At 48.2% G+C, this 20,021-nt stretch overlaps 3 protein-coding genes across 3 annotated transcripts; 2 read left to right on the top strand and 1 right to left on the bottom strand.

The window, feature by feature from the left end:
- Positions 1-139: 139 nt before the first annotated feature.
- GGI43DRAFT_409238 (Zn(II)2Cys6 transcription factor) lies at positions 140-3,133 on the top strand. Its single transcript, XM_083206486.1, has 8 exons — positions 140-436; positions 492-569; positions 637-1,046; positions 1,109-1,250; positions 1,385-1,691; positions 1,760-2,053; positions 2,111-2,497; positions 2,593-3,133. Exons 1-8 carry the CDS (start codon positions 228-230, stop codon positions 2,965-2,967), a joined length of 2,202 nt encoding a protein of 733 aa, XP_083058811.1. The 5' UTR covers positions 140-227; the 3' UTR covers positions 2,968-3,133.
- A 6,308-nt stretch (positions 3,134-9,441) lies between these two features.
- Positions 9,442-11,416, bottom strand: GGI43DRAFT_95264 (concanavalin A-like lectin/glucanase domain-containing protein). The gene is made up of 4 exons (XM_083210570.1): positions 10,831-11,416; positions 10,397-10,452; positions 9,899-10,323; positions 9,442-9,821 (listed from the first exon to the last, which is right to left on the bottom strand). The coding sequence occupies exons 1-4, from the start codon at positions 11,069-11,071 to the stop codon at positions 9,563-9,565; spliced, it is 981 nt and encodes a 326-aa protein (XP_083058810.1). The 5' UTR covers positions 11,072-11,416; the 3' UTR covers positions 9,442-9,562.
- Positions 11,417-14,813: 3,397 nt separating this feature from the next.
- On the top strand, positions 14,814-18,207 carry GGI43DRAFT_409227 (nucleotide-diphospho-sugar transferase). Its single transcript, XM_083206485.1, has 3 exons — positions 14,814-15,581; positions 15,810-16,484; positions 16,594-18,207. Exons 1-3 carry the CDS (start codon positions 15,285-15,287, stop codon positions 17,848-17,850), a joined length of 2,229 nt encoding a protein of 742 aa, XP_083058809.1. The 5' UTR covers positions 14,814-15,284; the 3' UTR covers positions 17,851-18,207.
- Positions 18,208-20,021: the final 1,814 nt, after the last annotated feature.

Below are 20,021 nucleotides of genomic sequence, written 5' to 3'. Positions count from 1 at the left end.
CAACTATTCTCAACCAATCGGGTCTTGTGCTAGTCGGAGTTCACCGAACGCCATATGCTCCACTGAGACGGACCGTGATAAAAGTGGGGCCCCGAAGGCGATTTTATATCAAGAGCCCGCAGACTGTACAGTTTAGAATTTAGACGCCGCGCAGCAACTCTTACATTTACATTACACATCAGAACATACACCCATTGCGCGTACATCAACTCCGATACAACGGCTTCATGCTACGCACACGTAGACAGCAGCAGGAGCCGCAGCTGGAAGATCAGCCGGAAGAGCAGCCGGAAGAGCGACTAGAACGACAGCAACCACAACGCCAGCGTCAAACAGAACACAATGACGTGACTGTTACTAACAGTGGCAACCAGCAGCGCACAGCGTGTTTCAGCTGCCGTACAGCAAGGCAGCGTTGCGACCGACGCATGCCATGGTGAGTCTTGTGTTTAGACTGGGGATGGCATTCCGAACTGGATTAACCCACACAGCTCCCGCTGCGTGTTACAGCACCAGCCGTGCCGCTATCCATTCGGCTCTAATCGTGGGCGCAAGCAAGGAAGTACAAAGTGAGTTCTTTCCATACTATACAAGATAAATGCATGTAGTAGTAGCCCTTTAATTATAGAGACATAGCAAACCCGATACTGTCGAAAAGCTTCTGTCGCGTATCAACGAAAGCTCCGTGCGCGAGCAAGTTATTGCTGCCATCATTGAGTCTCACGTTTCCCATCAGAATGCTCCCGTCCGCTCCCTAGACTCGCCGGCATCTCTTCATGCGTCATCTTGTCCGGGAGTTACCACAAATACCTCCGCAGAACATGCATCATCCGCCAATGGTCCCAGTCAAACCAATCAGGTTGCTACTGAGATTGACCTACAGAGTACTCTAGTCTCGCCTCTCCATATTTTGGCAGCCGCCGTCGCATCTGATGGGAGCCCGATCCATCAACGCCATGACCCAGATATGATGCCATCGTTCCAGAACCCGGCTATCCGCAATCAAACCGTGTGCCCGATAGACGACAGGCTGATGAAGTATTTTGGTAAGATAGCACCAGTTCTTTGTCGTATCGAGACTCGGCGCAGGCTAATATTGGTTTTCCAGCACCGCAGGCAACCTACGATAGCGATTGGCATATATTGGCCTCTCAGTCAATCGATAGTACATTAAAGTTGGAACCAACTACGTGCGATCCCATCACTGCCCGACTAATTGATCAGAACGATGCCTCTCTGTATTTCAAATTGTATGCCCCTCTGACCTTCATTCACTTTGTATCTTGATCTGCCTTCGAGCTGCTTTATCGAGCAAGAGGAAATAGGGACGATAGGTCTGTCCGTGCGTACGTGTCCCAAGCTGATAAACTTTCTGTTCCAACAGGTTTTTCAAGATACGCAATCCACTTGTGGGGTTATTAGATCCCATCCTCCACACTCCTGAATATGTCTTTAGTACATCATTCACCCTGTTCTCAGTTATTTGTGCCCTCGGCTGCGCCATCTCGACACAACCTCGCGATAGAATTCTCTACCCAGCACTGCTATCTCTAGCTGAGGGGGGCATGAAATGGTCTATTGCTGCTTCTGTTAAATCTCTGGAGACTATTCAGGCAATTATAAATATGCAATATTGGGCCCCGGTTTGCCAGAAGCAATCTGACGATACATATTGGTTACACATTAGTCATGTAAGGGTTACATTATGCTGTTCCTTTCAGTTGAGGAAACAATACTAATATTACTATATACCTGGTAGGCTGCACAGCTAGCGAGGGAGCTAGGGATACACAAACCCAACTCCATTGCCGAATATGTCAACGCTATATCCTCAAGATCAAATGCTGATTTTAAAGGGCGTCTTTTTCGCAATTTTGAAAGGACATGGCTTTATATATTTATTGCTGACAAGAGTTTTGGCATTACAACAGGACGATCCACTTGTATCTCTTGGAAAGAACTTCCAACTTCTGTTCCTGACTGGTGGCGCAACCCAATGGCATCTCCTCACGATCGCATTATTTCTGGTATTGTGGAGATGAGAGGGTTTCTAGTGCGTGCCAGCATCTCCTTTACAGCCTTCTTGGAGTAGTAGAGTTAATGAATGCAGCTGCATGCCTTAGAACAGCGGAAGAACGCAGACAAGACTCCCGCATCGGTCCTGCATTGGCATTCACACGCTTTTGCAGCCTTTAATCGGCTCCGTACTGCCCGGTGTACTGCTGATGATCTTCCATCGGCAGTAATGCTCCCCGTGCTGGCCTTCTATATTGATCATAGTGTTCTAGTTCTTAATGCCCAGGCTTCAAGAGACTTGATGACCATCGACAGCGCGACCACATCAACCGAGCTCTTAACAATCACAAAAAAGACCGTCGACGTTGCTAGCCGATTACTCGGCCTTTTCCTCTTTGACCAAGTCCTACAGGAGCTCATGCTTGGTTTCCACAATAACCAATTCATTATGATTTGCCACGCAGTCACAGAAATCCTCCATGTAAGTGTTACCTATGACGTCTGGAGCACCATTTAATCGCCTTGACCTTCTCCCCTTTCACGGCAGATGTAGAGCTGACGTTACACGGTCGGTAGGCCATTGCGCGGGGTGGCTTGATGGCTGTGGATATCAACGAAGCCGCGTCCAGGGTTCGTGAGGCTCCGAATCATATGGAGAGGATCGCTCGAGGTCTTCCAACCACGTCGGCAGCGCATCTTTATGTTCAACTCTCCCGCTTCTTTGCTTGTCAACTTGAAAAGATTGCCGTTCATGGAAACACTCAGGATGAGCGCGGTGGCATTGATCCAAGTTTCTCGTTTGCCGATTGGTTAAGAGAGGTCGATGGCCACTCGCTTGATTCCGCCGCCTGGATTGACATGGGCTTCCTCAGCTCCGAGCAGCCTATCTTTAGCACCATCAATCTCAATGTTGCCCAGGAACCGACCGGTGGCGATTTCATATTGCCTTGAAATATCCACCCGCCGTCGTCGGAGTGGAATCAGAATATAGAGCGAATGCGATTTTTTATCTCTTGTCTCGGCCTCGGCTCCCTTTCTAAGTATTAGCTTGATAATCTCATAGTGGTTATTCTATTTATATTTATCTACCTGATAATATACATTTGTTCCTACAAAAGAGAGTTCAGAAACTTTTAGTTAAACAGTTACAGAATATAAAAACTACATGTATGTTCTTTCAAAAACGATTATACTCATACTATTATCTGAGACATTGTTTAGTGATTGTTATATCAAGATAAATAATGGGCTATTTGATAGAATAATTATTATATAATTGGTGAAAATATCCGAGTCGCAGTCGGACTATTATATAGATGCAAATTTGCGACAACACCTTAAAATCCCATTACCTACTGCCCTATTATATTATTCCGTAGACTGATTTGGCCATACCTGACCCCGTGATAAACGCATGATTCATTTAAAATTGTAGTATGGATACATGTAGTAAGCTCATTTGGAACCTAGCTCTACTCTGGACCTGGTTTAACACTTATGGTCATGTAACAGAATCTACATGTATTCTACCCTTACGATCATACTAGCCACTAGATACAAAGCCAACCCAAATTAAAATTAGCCTATATCTGCCGAATTTCTTCCCCATTGCTCTTTTCTCATGTGCTGTGGCGAGTTCTAGAGCCTTTTACCCCTCTCGAAAGCCTACATTACCAGTACATAAATGATCGGTAGGGCAACGAACATTTCGTGTACGCGGCATTCCCTGTGCCTGGAGTCAAGACAACCTGCATTCTTTCTTGGTAGAGAAAGTCTCTGCTAGCCCAGATATCAGGTCTTTGGCCAACTAGGTTCACGGGCTCTCTCAAACGGCTACATTGTCATTTCAGAGTGATTCCCCTGAGCTGCAAAAGCTTCTGGCCGGGCGGATCTGGCAAATTCCTCTGTTTCCGTCGCCCAATCCATCCGGTGGATCATCAAATCTAACGCTCGACGACGAATTTCTCGGCATCACGACACTATATGCCCCCCCTTTGCAAGATCACAAAGTTGAGTAAGCAATACCCATACAACTTACATTGTAGACATATACTAATACTATCTAGCCTTGTGGCAATCTCCGGCCTCGGTGGACATGCATTCGGATCGTTCAAAGAGCGAGGCGGGGAGCACATGCGGTTACGAGATGCGCTCCCGTATCGTGTGACTGAAACGGATAGCAATAAGCCCATTGCGCGTATTATGACATATAGTTACAGTTCGAGTCTTTAGGAGAGCGATAGTTTCCAGAATTTAGAAGATCTTGGAACGGCGTTTCGTTCATCTCTTCAAAACGTGGCGATTGCCGGCGTACTTCGACCGATCGTATTCATCGGCCATAGCCTAGGTGGACTGATCGTCAAAGAAGTATGCACATCCACCATATCATTTTAGAAAGTCTACTCACATGTGACAGACACTTATATCCCTATCAAAGTCACCTGAAGAACAAGACCAAAAATTACTACGAGCAGTATACGGAATCGCCTTTTTTGGCGTCCCACATGGCGGCATGGATACCAAATCACTTGTATCCGTTGTCGGCAACGGATCGAATCGCTCCCTGTTAGAATCCATCGGGATCCATAGCTCACAGACACTCACCACCCAGCGGCGCGAATTTCCAGAAGCATTTGGAGGCCAAGGAGAATCCAAGATTGTGTGTTTCTATGAAACCCGTTTATCGCCGACTGCCGTACAGGTATATTCTTACTAGAGAATTTCGAAAGGGCTGCGCTGATACGTCACAGGATGAAAGAGGCAAGTGGAAAATGGCTGGACCAGCAGCCGTCTTAGTATCAAAAGAGTCTGCCACACATTGCCGCGCGTGGGAGAATGGATCACAGTATATCTGCGCAATCGACCGAACTCACTCAGAAATGGTAAAATTCGGGTCGGAAGACAACGAGTACGAAAAAGTTGTTGGACGAATTCAAACCCTCGTTCGAGAAGCACGGGAAAAGAGTATGTAGTCAAGGCTCACGTCAGTTGGGTCAGGTAGGAATGGTATTAAAACCTTATAGGTACATTGCAACCGACCCTATCACGGCAAGCTCAGGATTGCTTAAAGTCGCTGGCCTTTGAGCATATGCAGAGCCGCTCTCTTGAAATTGAACTCGCCGTCTCAGGTACATGCGAGTGGCTACTTCAAAACGAGACATTTAAAATGTGGATAGCATGTAATCAAGAAATCCTTTGGATCAAAGGGAAACCAGGCTCAGGAAAATCTACGCTTCTCAACTATGCCTTTACCAACCAAAGATGTTTCCTTTGTGCCAGAGACAGTGATCTAGTCCTCTTTTTCTTCTTCCACGGCCGTGGCGGTGATCTTCAGAAAACGCCACTTGGTTTCTTCCGGTCGCTTCTTCATCAAATTCTTAAGCAGATACCTGATTGTTTGTCAAATCTTGTTGATACCTTTGGTGAAAAGTGCAGGGAGATAGGCAACTACGGCGAAAAATGGCAATGGCATTCAAAAGAATTATGGTTCGCCATCGAGTCGTCTCTTCTGAAAATTTTAGAAACTCGTTCAGTTTGGCTTTTCGTCGACGCATTGGACGAATGTGGTGAAGGCAGTGCAAAAGACCTTGTCCAGAAGTTCGAACTCTTATTCAAGAGATCAGTAGCCCTGTCTGCTTGTTCCAATCAGCTTCGCATCTGTTTCAGCTGTCGTCATTACCCAATTCTAAGTTCTCCTGGCCTGGCCGAGGTATGCCTAGAGTGGGAGAACGAGGCCGACATTCACACTTACGTGAAATCCGAAGTATCTTCTTTCAAAGAGCCCATTCCATCTACTATCGTGGATTCAATTATTGAACGTGCCTCTGGTGTTTTTTTATGGGCACAGCTGGTGGTGAAGCGAATTAAAAATCTTGAGTCAGACGGTGCTGGGCCAAACGAAATCAAAGCAGCAGTGGATTCTATTCCCGAAGACCTCGAATCATTATACAATGAACTCATACGAAATATGGCGCCGGCTTCTCTGAAACTAATCCAGTGGATTTATTTTGCCACGAGACCGTTATCGATAGAGGAGCTACGATGGGCTATGGCTATAGACCCTGATTGTTCATCAATACAAGCATGCCATAATGCAGTGGATTATATACCCGATGATAAACGCATGGGGAAACGAATTGTGAGTCTCAGCCAGGGCCTTGCTGAGATAGCGCCGGGGACTCGTACCCAAATTGTCCAATTCATCCACCAGTCTGTTAAGGATTTTTTAATCGACAAGGGTTTATTAGCCTTAAATGGCAGTTTTACGTCTACCAATGAGGCAATTGGAATGTCACACTTGTATTTGTCTGAGACTTGCATACGCTACTTGGCGATGGAAGAAGTTGGACAATTAACTAGCTATCAACGTTATCAAATGTCCGCCGACTTTCCTTTCTTGCAGTACGCTACTACTTCATGGGTGTCACACATGAAGCAAAGTGATATCCATAATATCCCGGCCGAACAATTTTTGAAATTGCTTGCTTGGCCATCAAATGATCTAGTAAGTCTGTGGACGAAAGTTTACAAAGAGATAGACCAAAATTCAGTTAACTGCCCATCAAAAAATACCAGTCTTATACATATTGCAGCAAGGTATAGTATTCAGGGAGTGATAAGTGCTATCCTACAAAGTCTTGGCCAGATTACAGTAGGAGTCGACTCAGGGGATGGTGACGGCCAGACGCCGCTGATGTGGGCTGTACAAAACGGGCATGAAGCTGTAGTTAAGCTACTGCTTGCTACAGGCCAAGTTGAGATCAATGCAAAGGATAATCAATGTGGCCGAACACCGCTGTCATGGGCTACAGAAATGAGGTATGAAGGCGTAGTTAAGATATTGCTCGCTACTGGCCAAGTTGAGATTGATTCCAAGGATAATAATGGCCGAACGCCGCTGATGTGGGCTGTACAAAACGGGCATGAAGGTGTAGTTAAGCTACTACTCGCTACAGGCCAAGCTAAGATTAATTCAAAGGATGAATGTGGCCGAACACCGCTGTTATTGGCTGCAAGAAGCGAACATGAAGCTGTAGTTAAGCTATTACTCGCTACAGGCCAAGCTGAGATTAATTTAAAGGATGATGATGGCCGAACGCCGCTGCTCTTTGCTGCAAAAAACGGGCATGAAGGTATAGTTAAGCTATTGCTTGCTACGGGCCAAGTTGAGATTGATTCAAAGGATACTTATGGTCAAACGCCGCTGTGCTTCGCTGCGGGATTCGGGCATGAAGGCGTAGTCAAGATATAGCTCGCTACTGGCCAAGTTGAGATTGATTCCAAGGATAATAATGGCCGAACGCCGCTGGTCTTCGCCGCAAAAAAGGGGCATGAAGGTGTAGTTAAGATATTGCTCGCTACTGGCCAAGTTGAGATTGATTCCAAGGATGATGATGGCCGAACGCCTCTATCATGGGCTGCGGAAACAGGGTGTAAAGGTGTAGCCAATCTGCTTAAGCAACATGCCCTATCTCATGCTTGATCAGTCCCTCTCATAGAAGAACCTAAAATTTGAAAATCCAAGTTTAAGTGGTTCATTCATGTCGTCAATCTGATCTAATCCAACCCTTTTTTCTCTCCCCCATTTAATGATTAATGCTACTCATATCAAATCCCTTGGCTCTGGGCTGCAAGATTATCCACTGATTTCGGAAATCTTAAGCTTCGGCGAAGAACCAGTCCATGCTAGGAATTTGCAAATACTGCACAGAAACTGGATAAAAAAAAATTCTCATGATGCCATCCTGTACCACAGAAACAGGGGATGACAAGCAGAGTCGCAGTGCCAGAGTCTTGATCTGTTTCAGCAACATTGAATGCGGATATATAGGCGTGGGACTGAGCTCCATAATATGAAGAACCGCTTCGTGTTGGTCAACCCCTTACAACGAAATATATTGCGTCCTGGGGGAGAGACATGTGCGAGTTACACGCTAATAAAATTCCCTAACAGCTCGAAGAGTGCATGTACATTTTACTGTACTCTAATAAAAATGCTTGCGATCCATTCTTCCCAGCGTGCCGAGAGAATCCCATCTCTCAGGCAAGATTTGCGCTTATTCAAAGAGGATACTGCAAGTCAAGCACCGAGTGGGATGCCACAGGATAATCACAGGAAAATTCAACACTAAATCAGCTAGACCTGTAGCTCAGCGACAAATAAATTGCGACCCGATATATTGATCTACAAAATTCTACTGCCGCTTATACCTACATCAAACAGCTGTTCTATTACAATCTCTCAGAGCGATACTCACTAGCAATTACTGCCACAACTAATTAGCAATGTCACTCCTTTCATAGTAACGCAGCCTTCAACGGTGGGCCACATTATCTGCTAGTCAGGGGTGAACTAAAAATAAATATTCCTAGTCGGGTTATAAGAAGCGGCGAAACCAAAAAGTGCCGCCGTTAGCAGCATCTCTATTGAACTCGATGGACCTCGGGGTGGCAAAAGAAAAACGAGTGAGTTTTTTTTTCTCTTAGCGTATTTTCCATCGTCGTCATCAGACTCATGGGTTATTAATCACGGTAAGAGTAAGCATAAGCTTCTACTTTGCGTTTCATTGGAACTTTGTTATTCGAACACGAACTGGCCAACAATTATGCTTCCCAAAGGCTCATAGACATGATTCATCATCTCACCTATTAACAACATACCCGGAAGTAAAACCAGGGAACCTCAGTTAAAGCTCTTGCTAGCTCATGCTAACCCAGTTGTCAGAAACAACTAGCCTATAAGCCGGTACGCGGCTGATAAAGAAAAAAACACCTATTCTAAAAAAAAAGTCCAATGCGCCGAAACCTGTTCTGATTGGCCAATTGCGAGGCCGGGCTGTGGCGACAGGATAATTAGAGCAGCTTTTTACCCGAAGAGTTTTGCCATGAAGGGGGCCTGGCCTTTCGGCTCAGGAACTCTCCACTCCTATTACCAAGTGGTCGGAACGATTGAGATTTTAGGAAAACGCTAGGCATTCAAAGCAAAGTATGAGTAGAGAAAAAAAAATCGTGAAGAAAAGATGTCACTGAATCAACATGGTTCGCAGCAAAGATTTTATGTACACGTAATGTTTAAGAAAGCCAAACCCGCCCAAACTCCATACCCGAGACGCAATTGGCAGAAAACGCCATGCAACATGTAAAAACCACCCTAGTTGTCAAGACCCTGAGTCCACGACAGAGTCCATTATGTACGAGTACATGCCGCAAAGAAAAGATCCGATCTGATCGGAGTGGATGCCATGCCATGCCATGCTCGATCGATAAATTAATGTTGTATTTTTCCCAGGGCCCGATGCTCGCCATTTAGGGGAATTTTCCCATCGCCACTTTGCCGGGAGAGAGGTTACAGCCAGAGAGGGGCGTGGCAGCGTCATTTCAGCCGGATATCGTTGTTTTCGACGGTTAAATCTTCCACCAGCGCCATGGCGAATCGGAGCTTTTCGATGGGACAAATAAGGCAATTGTCTGACGGCACGGTTGATTTAGACGAAATGCGAGATTAAAAAAGGAGAAAATCAAGTCGCCATATTATTAGGTGTGCTCCTTATGTGGAGGATGTTTCTATATCTATTGAGAGTTGGGGTACGTAAAGGGTGACGGTCTTGTCAACGGAAAAGGTTTCAGAGCCCAGAGCCAGATATCCCAAGTAGTCGCTGGACTTGGGAAGATCGATAGTAGAGGTGAGCTTGAACACGCTGTTGATGAGTGGAGAGATGTCTCCGTTGAATTTTAGTATAGGCGTGTTGGTGTACCAGGTCATGACAGTTTGCTTAGTCGCTGTGTTAATGCCAGCATAAAGATTGCTAGAGACAGACGGTTGTCAATAATGTGTACATGAGTTTCTAAAGAAGGAAATGGGAAAGAGAGAAATGGTACTTACAATTGGTTGCCATCAAGTGTTTGGGTGGACACAGCACCCTGGGCAAAACCGATGGGCTGAGTAGCACTACCATAGGCTGCAAACCAAACCATGAGTTCGAACTGGGCCTTGGAAGGGTTCTGAGCAGTCGTCTTATCGCTATCAATAAACATATCGATAGCAACGTTGGTGTTGAGATTGTCGGCACTAAGTTCGGCAGGGAGAGCAACCGTTGTGGTCTCATTGCCGATGCCGTAGGACCATTCGAGATCGATATCGACTTTGGAAATACTGTTAACGGTGGCGGGGAGTACGTTGGTATCAATCTGGATGTTAGGGAAAGCGTGGACGGGGTTGTCCGCTGGCCCAGGGGGGTATTGCCATGAAACCATAAACTGAGGAGCGGTAGTGTTTGTGGCATATGTGCCGTTGTTGAATGTGGTAACCTTGGCATCAAGTGTCAGTACGGGACATTTTTAAATGGCGTATCAGTTCAGATGCAGAACTTCTAAAACATACATTCATACACAAGCGTCCTGGATCGCCGACATTCCAATTCCATTGGTTGGGATTTACTAAGAGCAGCAAGTGTCAGTTGAACATGTTTGGATCAATAGTTGCAAATATGGAGATCAACATATTTTGAAACAGAATGAAGAGGCAACGCAGTCGGAGACCAGATATTTCACCAGATATTCGGCGACTGAGATTTGATACGGGTGTTGTGTGGATGTTCGAAATGGCATGGGCATGGCATAGCACGAGCAGAATCCAACTTTCAAGTATCGTAGCATATCAATAGCCACCATACAAGCTTCAAATCAGACCAGAATCCTTTTCGTGCCTGATATTGAATTACAACAAAAATTTGCAAAGTGCCCAGCCATATCTCCGGAAGATTGCCGTCTCTGCTTGGTGGTATTGCATTGCGAATAGAGTAGCTCGGCACCTACATATATACTGCTGTCCAGAGGTCTCTGGTGTAATTCCGTACGACTTTTCGCAATATCTCGTCTTTGTGACGCCATTCTTTACAGGTTTTGGTGATGGAGTTGGGATTGGCGGTGGTTGAGGCGCAAACAAAGGCGGCTGTCCTGTGGCATCTCGGTGCGATTGGAGGCCGAATAAGATGCCCAGCGTCACGGCGATGGGAATGGCCAGCAGCGCTGCGTTGATGAGGATGCGGATCGTCATGGCTGGCAAAAGCGAAGGGAGAAACGAGCGTCTAAACCGCAGAGCTGCGGGAGGGTGAACGAGCGAGCGTCGTCGAGGGTCGCTGGAATGGCGCCGTCGAGCAAGATTTGGCGATGGTTTTTGTCGGAATCGTTGGAGGGGAAAGGCTTCAGGCCTCAAAGGCTTTGTCGAGAAAAAGAGACGAGTCGCAGTCAGTCAGTCAGCGATACGAGGCCGCTTCGTACAGGTACCATCACATGTACATGTACCGGGTGCCTGGGGCGCATGTACACCAGGTACGAGGCCGGTACGAGCGCGAACAGCCGTTTTATGGGCGGTGCGTGCCAGCTACAGTGCACACTAGCGGACGCGGTGGGCGGGCTTTAGTGGCCTAGTGCGCAGGCTGGTGCGCCGCAGCGCTTCCGCGAAAGAGAGCTGCAGAGGCACGAATAAGGCCTGGGCTGAGATTTCTAGTGGCTCAGGAGTACGTGTAGTGGTACCTGTGCCTGTCTGCTCGTATACGTGCACTTACCTATTACTTGCCGATGCTCAGACCATTGAAAAAAAAAGGGTTACTTCAATGGTCAGCTCCGAAAACCCCGTCTGAGCCGCTTTTACTCGTATCAATACAAAATACAGAGGCTCCATGCGCTGAGGAAAAAATGGAAACATTGAAACAAGTGGGCAACGCCACAGCACTTACAACCGGCACAGTATCGTCGATGGATTAGCTATATCCGTTGTTGATCGCCAGGATCGAAAAGGAAAAAAAAACTCAAACATGCGACGGTGGATCGCCGAGACTGGGATGATGCACACACGGCGGCTCGTGTCAGTGAGGAGAGTTTTCCTGTCCTTTGCTTTAGGGGTGCTGTGCTATGCTGAAGCCGGGAGGGCGATGGACGATCAATCAAGATGTTACTTGGCATGTGGGTAGAGATGTCACATAGCAACTGGAGGCTTCACACAGCTTCGGGTGATTAGATATCCAGGCAGCGAGTAAACATCAATGCGCGGCTGCATCACCATGGGCAATCAGACGTCACCTATGTGTGCCAGTCAACCAGTGTGACAGGACCTAGCACTATCACACCGATAAGCAGTGAATGGAGGCAAAGAAACAAACAAACAAACAAACAGGAAAATAACCCGGCCACCACTCCTGCTGCTCCCTATCGCTATTATCTCTCTTACAGAAGCCGATCGTGCCGGGCCCATGGCCGGCCATCCCCGATGAACAACAAAGGGAAACTCGACCAAGTCCGAATCTGACACCGGCCGCTTTACCGTTGCAGGCATCAATTCAACGAAACCTGAGCTTTACGAGCAGCACGACTTGTAGCGGTACAAGCAGTTGTCCTACGTACATGCATGTACGCATCTGGCTGGGCTCGCCGCCGTAGTGCCGAGAACGTGCAGTGACAACATCAGCCAAAAAATGTACTCGCTACGGAGCTCCCGCCAAAGTTTCTGGGTGCCATCTTGCGTCGTATCCACGATTGCGGCGATGCGATACCACCTTTGTGGGAAAAAAAACCCCTTCTCCACTTAGGCGACTCGCTCCCCCCAGTCCCAATCGGCCAAAGGGCCCGAAGTGCGCATGGCATGGCATGGGCTCCATCCTGTACGAAGTGCCCTTCCACTCGCTACCGTGATATTGGGCACATGATCGCGGGAATTGGCTCACTCTCACGAAAGAGCCTCTTATTGTCTGGAGTTGTCAGCTTCATAATCACCTTGTTTTTGCCTTGCCGCCTCCAGTCTCCTGTCCAGCCACCACAGCTCTTTAGCTCTTAGGTATTCTAGCTCGACTCGACTTTGTACTCTTACAAGCGTGGCCATGTACAATATCCCTTTCTAGCAGGGCTGTGCGGCCGTTCGTACCGCTAAGCCAATCATGGCCTAATTCGTTTTTCCTTATCCCGAAGAATGGAGCTCCAGGGATGGCCCCTCTTTTCGATCCCAAGCCATGTTACGCTGAAAACAAGAATCAAAGCAAGACAAAGATAATGAAAATCAACTATAGCGGCAGCAGCACGAACCACTTGACAACTGACACATCCCGATTTTCGAGTCTCACCACAGGACGCCCGACGATCACGGCTGCTGTGAAACCCGAGTACAGAAAATCTCTGCCGTGAAAGAAAAAGATTAAAAGTGGATGGTGGGAACGGGTACCTTGAGTCGGGCCAGGTACTTCGTAGTTTCAGTCAGCGGCCCAATCACACTCAACTGGAATGCTTATCTTCGTAAAGACGCTGCTCACCCTTTTTTGCACTCGTCAGCTCAATGTCTTGAGGGGAAGGTGTCAGACAAAGAGAGAGTTGCGAAACAAACAAAGAAGAGCGCATGCAGAGAGAAGAGACTTATAATTTAGCATCACAAGTAAGCTGGAATTCATGGCTTCAAGCATACAGCTTAAGGTAATGCTCGCTCTTCGTACATGCACATCCTAATTTTCAACGACTCCGCAGCCCTCCTCTTCGTTGCTGCATGTCAAAGTCGACGTCAAACCAGTTGACGTAAACTGTAAACTGGTGATGCCCCGGTTTGGCGTGTGAGCCAAAATTAGCATCAAGCTCCTCTTTGTTACCAGGTAGCTGAAGCTGGAGCTGAGAGTACATGTACGAATGCGAATAGAACTGAGTCGTCTCATACCGTGTATATTGAGTGTACTTGTACTCCCTGTAGCGTGGAATGTACATTCTCGACCCCTTCCTCCCGGCCCACGTCACGCCACTCCGGCCTCGTATTGGAGGAGCAAAACGGGTATAACAAAGAGAGAAAAAGAGGAACAGTAAAAATGGAGGGTGCTGACTGATAGTGTGTCTTATCCAGTGTGTCAACGTTGCTTGCGTTGTGCTGCATCTGGCCAGTTTCCGAGCCTGCCACCAGCCCGTTTTGATTGCTCCCCCGGCCAGGTTCAGGCCTGGGCCTATGACGACGCTGGCCTGCTCTGCCTTATCCGCCCAAGCCGCAGCGCCAGAGCCAGAACACGAGAAAAAATGGTGTGAACCCTGGTCGCCGGCGCGCGTATCCAGTACAAGATACGATGCGAAAACCGGGCCCGCGCACGGCCCAGCCTGCGCTTGTGCAAGCCCGCGGTCCCAAGTACTGTGTACCTGCGTCCGCCTAGGCGCTACCGCTAACCTAAAGGCCTGTGGCTAGCGGTAGCACTACTGGGTAGCACTGCTGGTAAGCCGCACCGCCGCCTGCGTACATTCCCGTCAATCAAAGCACTCAATGGCGGCACAAAGAAATTCAACCTCATGTTGGCACCTGCTATGACCAGCACGGCGCTCCCTGCCCGGCCTAGCTGGCTGGTGCTAGCACTGACTGGGAGCTGCTGGAGCTAGCGCGAGCCACTGACAGCCCACTGGCGCCCGCTGTTCCCGCTGAGCTCGCAGTGAGGCGCTTCACGCTCGAAGTACCGTGGGTTTGTCTCGATACTTGCAGCTAGAATTAGATGGCGCATCTACTTTGCAGAATCTTGTGAATTCTAAAGTAAACGACGAGAGTTTTCGCAGAATGCAGTACCCTCCGAGTCTCCTCTACCCTCTTCCAAACTCAATGTGCCCAACAGCCAGCTCTGAGCACATGCATGCTGCACCGCAAATGAGTACCTCGTACCGCACGTATACATGTCCTCGCACCTTGACCTAGAGCCAACCTCGTACCACGGGCTAGCGGTAGCTCCATGTACCCAGATCGGTGCCTCAGAGGGTCCTTGTACCTCTACTTGTGCCACACCACACACCCTCCATCGCTACTAGTATCCGACGTCCTGTCTCCTTCCCTCTCGGCCGCTTCCTTTTTCACCTCGCTCTTCTCTCTCTCTTTCGCTCCTCAACCTTCGCTATTTCCCTCCTCCCTCATCGTCATCTGCGGCGAACTGCTTCGCTGCTCACATTCGTTTAGTACATACCAATTTTCATAGGGGGAAGTCCTGCGCAGCGTCTCCTCCAGCAGCAGCCCAATTACACCAGGACAGCTTGCCAGCGCAGGCCTCTGCCGCCAACCTTCGTTTACTTGGCCGCGGATACACTTTTTCTAGCAAATCTAATACGGAGTACTGCCTGCATATACAAACGCTATTCACCATTGTGCCCAAAGAAAGCTCAATTAGCCCGGCCTTAACGGTGTTTGCCTCGCTAAAGCCCCGTTTAAGGCCTTCGCATCTGCAGCCATTTCTCTCGCTTGTGGCCGAGCCACATAAAATTGAAGCTTGCCCATCATGATGCAAAGCCACCAGGAGGAGTACGAGGAGATGGTCGAGATAGGTGCCTTCCGGCAGCATCAACACACTGCGTCCGATGACTCCCATCCTCGACTGCTCAACGACAACATGAGGTCCAACCGCTCCAGTCGGGTCAATCCTGACGATTTCGCATCGCCGCAGTGGCCGCCATCAATTGCAGGAACTGGAAGTTCCCCTTCCTTGACGCTAAGGAGCGGTGCCACGACGCCATACGACCACATGTCTTCGTCTAAACACTTAATTTTTGCCGATTCAAGATCGTCTACTCCAATGGTACTAAAAACCCCCCTCTCTCCCACTTTCCTAAATTCAATTGCCCCCAAGCGTCTCCCTTATTTCACTTATACCCCCAATTAGCAACTACACGATGGGTTTGTATCGCATACATATGCTCCTAACCCATGACTCTTGCTGCGAAGTCGCCGCTGACGTCCCTCCTCCTATTCTTCGTTGAAACTACAGGTTCAAAGTCATATAAGCCTAACAGAGCTTCTGCCACAGACTGGACGCTCTCCGAGCAAAGAGGTTAGCAGTAGCGACAGCGACGACCAAAATGGAATCGCCATTCTGCACGACCGAGACGATGCCGAAATCTGGAAGGGCTGGAAGAGGTATCTCTACACCCTCACCCCTGTTCTCACGCTGCTCAACACCGGAATCTACTTGACGTATCTTGGCCTTCGTATCGCCTGTGTTATTTTGGCGCAAAAGGCGTCCGGCCTTACATTTGCCGCCGCCTGGGTCTTCATTGCCGTAGAACTAGCAGTTGCTATCCCATCACTCATGCACAACACCTGGACGATGTGGTCTCTCAAGAAGAGAAATAGGCCCAAGATGAGGCTAACCGGAAACGACGTACCTACTGTCGACGCTTTTATCACCTGCTGCGGCGAAGATGACGAACTGGTCATGGATACGGTTCGCGGCGCTTGTGATCAGGATTATCCCATCGACAGGTTTCGAGTTATTGTCTTGGACGACGGCAAATCGGCTGGTTTAGAGCGATCTTGCGCCATTCTCTCACATACCTACCCGAACCTCTACTACATGGCCCGCACGAAGATTCCCGGACAGCCCCATCATTTCAAAGCAGGAAACCTCAACTACGGCCTGGAGCAGTCTAATTTGTTACCTGGTGGCGCTGGCCAATTTATGGCTGCCCTCGATGCTGATATGGTAAGCTTTTTCCTGAGAATGATCTTGGTAGAATAAAATGGGCGGGAGAGCAAGTCTTCCGCCAAAACGCCAAGTTGCGTTGCTTAATTTTGGCTAACCAACGCCGCAGATTCCCGAGAGAGACTGGCTTCGCGCTTTGCTTCCTCATGCTGTGATGGATCCTAAAATGGCCCTGGTTTGTCCTCCTCAGCTGTTCTATAACACGCCACCATCCGATCCCTTGGCGCAGTCCCTGGATTTCTTTGTTCACGTTATTGAGCCCATCAAGGACGCCATGGGCGTCGCCTGGTGCACTGGATCTGGTTACGTAGCTAGACGGGAGGCTTTGGAGCAAATCGGTAACTTTCCTCTTGGTTCACTAGCTGAGGATGTGGCTACATCGACTCTTATGCTCGGTAGAGGATGGAAGACGGCCTATGTCCACGAACCCCTCCAGTTTGGAACCGTTCCTGGAGATTACGGCAGCCACTTGAAGCAGCGTACTCGATGGGCCATTGGTACTGTGGACACGTCTTTCAAGCTAAACTTCTGTCTGTGGGGTGAAAAGGTCCGCGAGATGACTTTTGCTCAGCGCTTCTCCGGTTTCCTCTACGCAGCTCTTAGTGTCTACACCGTCCTGCTGTCTGTTTCGCTCTTCGCAATTCCCATCATTCTGATCATGGGCAAGCCTCTAGTCGCATACGCCAACGATACACAGCTGCGATGGCTCATCCGTGCGTGCTTTGCCAACACCATCATCAACCGTCTCTGCGAGTTTGTTCTCTTCATTCCTGCCGGTTATCATACTGGCCAGCGTGGTTCTCGTTATCAGCTCTGGATGTCGCCTTACATTGCTCTCTGTCTTATCCGAGCCTTCATCTTGCCGAGGTGGCTTGGAGGAGAAGCGCAAGCCTTTAAGCCCACCGGTTCTATCTCCTCGACTCTAAACGAGCGTGACCCCAAGCTAAAGAAGAACATGTTCCGTCGTCTATGGGTCATCCTTGTCAACTACATGGCTGGGTTCCACCTCGCATTTGTCTACCTGACTCTCGTTGCCGTCACCCTCGTCACTTACCGCTGCTTCTTCCAACAGAGTCACAGCACCAGAGACATCCTCATCGCCCTAGTAACACACGCTTTCTGGCCCCCTCTTACCTTCATCTTCATCTGCAGCTCTCTCTGGACTCCCGTCGCCTATGCCATTGATCCCCCTCGAATGCCAGACCGAGAAGATCTCCTTATCCGCGACGCCGAGACCAAGGTTGCGCACCCCACGGTCCAGAGCAAGAAGATTGCATTTGGCAGCCAGGCTGCCTGGTTCGAGTTCGAATTAACCTTCTCAACCTTGTACACATGTCTTATATTTGTCCTATCTTTCCTTTTCTAAAGCATTTGAGGAATTTGAGAGACACAAATGCGCATTTGACCGTGTCTCTTGGTCCTCTACAACGTCGGAGTACGGGTTTATAGCCCTAGCAGGCATGAAGGACAATTTGGAGGCCGTAGCATACGAACCAATGAGGTGGGTTCCAACGATGGAATATTTGTCTTTTGTTTTTCTGTGGTAAAAGGCGCATGGGATCTCTATGAACATAGACGGGACGGAACACGTGAATAATTTTGACTTGATATTTAAAGTAATTAAGCAGCATGTTCGGCATGGTCGACGACATTGCAGTTATAGATTAATACGGCGAGATTCGCCATGTATCTAGCGATCAAATGAGTACATGTATTACAAAGAGTCCCTTTTTTTTTTTTCATTCAGTGAATTGTTTAGTCTACTACGGTGAAGCAGCGGAGGAGTCTTGGTGGTTCGAGAGTGAGACGCTCATCAATATCTTGAGACACGGAAATTTCGGCTCGGAACATGGCGTCGTTATACTTTTGTCTCGGCACATGGTCACTTTACTAGCTCCTAAACCGGTGTAAACAGCGATTTTCTCATGCGTCCAAGAAGCTCTACACAGCCGTAGGCTTGATAATTGGCACCTCTGCTACAATGTCTATAATGTGATGAAAAGTAACTTAGTAATGGATAAGGGATAGCTTAAAGATGGGATGAGCCTCTCGCGGCAGAGCATTACGAAAGAACGTTAAAATGAAGTAGGGTTTTACTACTCCGTACGAGCCTCTCTCGGCAGGGCATTACAAAAGAACATTAAAATGAAGTAGAGCATTACTATTCCGTATTGGTAGCGGAAGTAGGCCCAGATCCTGTCAGATCTCTACGTGCAGAGCATGGCACTACGTCGAGCTGGATAGACGGAACCTTATTATCCCTTTTTTTTTTAGTTTCTAATAGCTAGACTCATGCTGACGGCCGTGATGGTGGGTTCAATCGGTGGAGTTGAGCGCGTCACCCGTACTTTGTATTTTTTACGGAGCAGCTCCGTTTTGTTTGTTTGCAATCACCCATTTACGGGCCCTTTCTCTTACAGAGAAGTTACTAACACGATACCATGTGATTGCGATACGAATGGTTTTGAGAAATAGGGGCTATGTTGAGAACGAGGATGACATGACACGATAAGGGAGATAAAGATTACTACTAATAGATTGTAGACCTTGGCAAGGTAATTGAGACATGAGAGTTGAGAAAAGATACATATTCGCGTTTATAGAGATGTTGTTTGAGTTCGAATCTAGAACCTTGCACCTTACATGGCTGGTTTGTACCGTTTTCGGCGATGGAGGCACGTTGCGTGAAGGGTGTGAATTTTGAGTACCTGGTATGTACAGGTACTCTGTGACAGAATTAGGTAGGCAAGGGGGAAGAAGGGGGCGGCTGTGTTGTACGTATTATTCTCTTGAGATGGTTTTATCTCCAGGTAAGCAAGATGGCAAATGATTGCGAGTGTGCTTCCGTATTTTGAAACGGATTGCGCGGCAATGGGTGGATGGATAGTGGACTTGGGATGGACAACGTCCCGCTGAAGGGATGTGCGAACAGGGCATGTACCCGGTACTTCGGCCCGTATAAGTGCTTTTTGTTGCATTTGAATCAACTCGGGTCCAAATATAGACAAGACAAGACATGTACGAATTTTCCTCTCCCAGGTCACCGATTCACCGCTGTTGCGGCCTTGCATACAAGTAGTGATTTACATAGTGCCGACCAACATCAGCATCAATCGGGCGAGTCCTAGAAAAAAAAAAAGAGCGGCGGTGGCTCGGTTGGTCGGGCTTGTTGTGAAAGCCTGGCTGGGCCACCTTCCAGTTCCGTCAACGCCTCTGACCCCATCATCTGCTAATGGAGAGAGGCAGAAAGGCACACTGGTTTTTGCTAGACTAGGTGGAATATGGAAGGAAAGTGTGAGAAATGGGTTTTGTGACTGGTTATAAAAGAAGCAGGATTTTCCGCCGAGCCTTGTTGGGATTGGAGCGGGAATAGAATATCACTTTTTGGATGGCTGTTGGGTCTTAAGAGAGGGCACGAGGTCATCTTTCTTGAATCTGTAGGATGATAGCTGGAGACTGGACGGAGGTAGCTCGGCTCCATGTTTGTGACTATCTTGTCAGCCTGTTTAGCTGCTCCGCTTTCCCCGCATCTTTGGT

The sequence above is a fragment of the Trichoderma evansii genome, assembly GCF_050947405.1.
Source record: "Trichoderma evansii strain SZMC 28006 chromosome Unknown GGI43scaffold_15, whole genome shotgun sequence".
Lineage (NCBI taxonomy): Eukaryota > Fungi > Ascomycota > Sordariomycetes > Hypocreales > Hypocreaceae > Trichoderma > Trichoderma evansii.
Note: the sequence above shows the minus strand (reverse complement) of the source record. Positions and strands in the feature narration are given on the sequence as shown.